This window comes from Telopea speciosissima, chromosome 2, assembly GCF_018873765.1.
Source record: "Telopea speciosissima isolate NSW1024214 ecotype Mountain lineage chromosome 2, Tspe_v1, whole genome shotgun sequence".
Classification (NCBI taxonomy): domain Eukaryota; kingdom Viridiplantae; phylum Streptophyta; class Magnoliopsida; order Proteales; family Proteaceae; genus Telopea; species Telopea speciosissima.
Genome location: NC_057917.1, coordinates 12,694,631 through 12,698,488, shown reverse-complemented (window position 1 = coordinate 12,698,488; position 3,858 = coordinate 12,694,631). Strand labels below are relative to the sequence as shown.

Sequence of the window (3,858 nt, the reverse complement as noted above, 5' to 3'; positions counted from 1 at the left end):
AGCATCTCAGTATAGTGATGTGGAGTAGCCATTTCTCAAAAACCAGCTCCCTGAATTCCAAATAATAACCCCTTCAGAAGTATAGTATGATTACTTTTCTCTTGCTTCCTTCCTCCAAAGCAAATTTTACCATTCAATAGCGCATTCATTATGGCTTACCATTCACACAAGAAAAATGATCTCCACAACAGGTGCTTCCCCGAGAATGCTTTTGATCAACGATTTATCATCTACTCATTTCTGAGATCCCTGATGAGCAAGAAGCAGGGCCACCTTGTGTCTGCCTAGTATTGTATGACTTGCAGCTTAGGCACTTGTGTGCCACAATATGGAAACAGATGTTGGATGATGTTCCACAATCATTGCACAGGATCCATACCTAATCAGTTAATAACAAGATATCAGTTTAAGAAACTTGTTATCATATTTGAGCAATGCAAATACAAAAACTCTGCATTTATTGTCCCTTACCATCTTGTTTTGATATATTTCAGGCATAGGTGTTGAGGCAATCTACATTGAATTTCAGCCCGAGTTAGGAAAAAAAATTTTAAATAATAAGCATGCCTACACAATTCCAAAACAGATTTATATATCATAAATATACCTCCTTATCAAGTTTTTCCCACACTCTTGACATGTCACAAACTGATTTTGAGCAAACAGGACATGTGAACCTGCGATCAATATGAAACATCACACTTTATTTCTCTTCCTTTTCAAGGAAACAGAGAATCAAACACAAGTGAACACAAGGTAAAGCACCGGGTCTCCTTATCAAAATACTTACTGGAGGTGCCGCATCATCTCGTTCAGACAGTCCAAATGTATTGTGTGTCCACATCGTAAGGCAGTAATCTCTTTTGTTGAATCAAATATATACTGCAAGTACAGATGATGGTAGAACTCAAGCCTGTGAGAGTCCCTTTTCATTTTTTTTCTTGATAATAAAATTTTGCAACTCTAGAGATAAGACTTACGAAACAACAAAGACAACCAACTGAAAGTCTGAAAGGAAAGGGATGACAGAGAGATTCTGTTTCCTTTTAATTTTCACCTCAAAGCAGACCGGGCAATTATGGTGCATTGCTCCTTCCACACAAGGGTGTGAATCCTTCAACAACCTCGAATAACAGCATCCTGAGGTAGGAATTCCAGAAAACCCAAACATCAATTAAATTACATAACATGATGGAGAAATCAACTCCAATTAGCATCAGAATAAGGATCATTTTAACTTACTGCATTTATTACAGTGGAAGAAGTTCTCCTGGCCTCCAGTTCTGTAACAGAGGCAAAGAATAGACAAATTAGTCAGAATTCATGGAAAGCTTGGGTTATTAATTCTTTTAGATATTAGGGGAAAAATATTAACCTGCAAATTCCACATTGGTCACAATGATATTGGTTCTTTGAGACCTGGCATTGGAACCAGCTCGCTGAGTTAGAAACCATTTAGATGAGCAAAACAACTTGAAGTTCACATAAGAAGCTCTTTGAAAGACTTACATCATCATCAAAGAATTTGCATTTCTCACAGAAGTATTTGCCCATGCAAACCCCACAGTTAATACACTTCTGTTGAATCTGGGATAGAAGAAAAAGTGAAGATCAATCCCCAATCACAATTTTCATCTCTTATTTTCATCCCTGAATTATATTTGTGTAAGAAGACTTACATCTTGTTCTGTGCCACACAACGAACAGAGGACCTGAAAGTTGAATGACCCCAAAAAAAAAAAGGTGCATCAGTTTTCCAATGCAAAGTTAATTAAGTGCCTATGAAAGAAAAAAAATGGCACAAATGTGATGGTGAAAATCTGGTTAACAGGATATATCCCTAAAAGAAGTTAATGACTATTATGAGATTCCAAAGAACGTGAGGAAACCAACAAAAAAAGAAGAAGAGGCTAAGGGATTCCCCTGTCCCCAACTACACCCCAACCACAAAATAACAATGATAATAGTTGAGCCATCAAAAGTGAGAAAGAGGACAACAAGAAGAAGTATGAAGATTTCCAATAATGGAGTATCTGTTATTGTTGTTCAAGCAGATTTTTATATCAAAATCAAGATATATTGTGGAAACTAGTAGGAAAATGAGATTAATCATTAACTGCTACAAAACTTTTAAAAGAAAAAAGAATGTGAAAAAACCAACCTTTTTCACTTCATGGCGAGGAATTTCATGTCTATCGAGTGGATCAACTTCCATCGAGTTCTGTTTCAAGATATCCATCAGTAATTCAATATAAATACGGAAAAGAGTCAGCAAAATGAAAAAGGTTAACCCCCACCCCCTTTTTCTGTAAGTCTCACTATTTAATGGAAGAAATAAGAAAAGAAAAGAAAAAATCATCTCTACCTTAGCTTCATTATGGCAATGCCTGCAATCGAAAATCTCATCACAGCAAGGGGCTCTGATTTTACATCTCCTTCTGTAATGTGCACACCTACACAACCAATTGTCGTTCAAAAATAAAATTCAAATAACCCGCAAAAAATAAAAAATAAGTAGAGGAAAAGAGAACTGATAAATACCCGAAATCCCCAAATCCAAGCTCCATCAATGATTCTTCATTCTTACGAGGCTCAATAGATTCAGATTCATGAGACAATTGGGTCTCGAAACAACTCGACATTCTCTTCAGCTTAATTTCTTCTTTAGCTGAGCACCAACGAACACCCCCAAAAATCAACACAGAAGTAAAGGAAAAATAAAACCGAATTGAAGTTGAAACAAGGAGAAGATTAAAAAGAATAATTTATAGATCTTGATCTATAACAATCTCGGGCTGACAAGACAGCACATCAGCATTCGAGGAAATTTCTTAGCGGATTAGTAGAATAAAGAGAAGAAGAAAAGCTAAGAATGACCTGGTGATGAACAGGCGAACAAGCGAATTTGACGCAGTCGTCGATCTTTTCTTTTTCTTTAATCTTTCTCTTGTAAAGCTGGACTCTTGAAAGACTGTAGAAAGCGAGTGGTTGTGTTTGTCGAGATAGAGAGAGAAGAGAGAGAATCCTTTTTTATAACTACCGGGTCGGTGGTTGGCGGGAAACCCGCGTCGATCCAAACCTTATATTCGAATAAACTGAGAATTTACAGTTTCAGAACTGTTCTTCTCTTATTATTCCACCTGTTCCTGTGGGTAATCGGAATTTATATATGAACTTTTCAGGGGTATTTTAAGGAAAGTAGTGCTTTAGACCAGTAAATAAAGTTGGACGGTTGGACCTGAGCTGGAGTTCGTTGTTGGATGAATCATACATGATTCATGAATGGATCGGATTTCAGAATTGGAATCTGTTTGAGATGGAGACTTGGGAGAAGAGAGAGGGGAAGTGGATAGGTGCTGAGAATGAGCTGACGAGGACTGGGGCCCACAACTTATCAGCCAGAATGAACTTTTGTGTAGTGGAGCCCAATCAGGATAGAAACCAATGGATGAGATTGCGACGGTCAGCGTGTCGTTATGCTCTCAAAAAGCTTGGCTAGTCCCCAATGGTAAGAGAGTAGATCGCACCTGCCTCTCTACTGGCTCTGTCTCTGTCTCTGCGTCTCTCTGCCCAAAAGCCCCCCATGCCTTTTAAATGTTCTAAAAAAGTGAACCATCACTTTCCGTCTATTTTGATTAACCAAGGGTGTGTTTGTTTGTGAAGAAATTAGTAGAAAATAAAAGTATCTAAAATAGAAAAGAAATTAAATGAAATGAAGAAAAAAAATTTGTTTTTGATGTTTGGTTGAGTGGAGAAACGAAAAGAAAATTTGTTCGGCTTCCCATACAAGTTGGTGTACATGAGCTCCATTTGTAGTGCTCACAAGTCTGGACCTTGCTTGATAACGTACATTTCATT

The 3,858-nt window shown here is 37.4% G+C and overlaps 1 protein-coding gene across 2 annotated transcripts; it reads right to left on the bottom strand.

The window, feature by feature from the left end:
- On the bottom strand, positions 1–2,884 carry LOC122649484 (E3 ubiquitin-protein ligase RZFP34-like). Of its 2 annotated transcripts, XM_043842666.1 has the most exons (13): positions 2,878–2,884; positions 2,542–2,651; positions 2,366–2,453; positions 2,162–2,221; positions 1,680–1,712; positions 1,510–1,587; positions 1,376–1,419; positions 1,243–1,283; positions 1,058–1,140; positions 791–882; positions 608–677; positions 472–513; positions 1–379 (listed from the first exon to the last, which is right to left on the bottom strand). In XM_043842666.1, exons 2-13 carry the CDS (start codon positions 2,640–2,642, stop codon positions 227–229), a joined length of 885 nt encoding a protein of 294 aa, XP_043698601.1. In that variant the 5' UTR covers positions 2,643–2,651; positions 2,878–2,884; the 3' UTR covers positions 1–226. The 2 variants fall into 2 exon arrangements, with proteins under 2 accessions (XP_043698601.1, XP_043698600.1); XM_043842665.1 differs by lacking the exon at positions 2,878–2,884 and having other exon boundaries at positions 2,542–2,734.
- Between the last annotated feature and the right edge of the window lie 974 nt (positions 2,885–3,858).

What these genes read in the sequence shown, in the direction of transcription:
- LOC122649484 (XM_043842666.1), bottom strand. Translation starts at nt 2,642, where the DNA reads ATGTCGAGTTGTTTCGAGACCCAATTGTCTCATGAATCTGAATCTATT. An exon ending in ATTGCCATAATGAAGCTAAG is followed by an intron (nt 2,222 to 2,365) that starts GTAGAGATGATT and finishes ATCTTGAAACAG; the next exon opens with AACTCGATGGAAGTTGATCC. An exon ending in GGGAAAAACTTGATAAGGAG is followed by an intron (nt 514 to 607) that starts GTATATTTATGA and finishes AATTCAATGTAG; the next exon opens with ATTGCCTCAACACCTATGCC.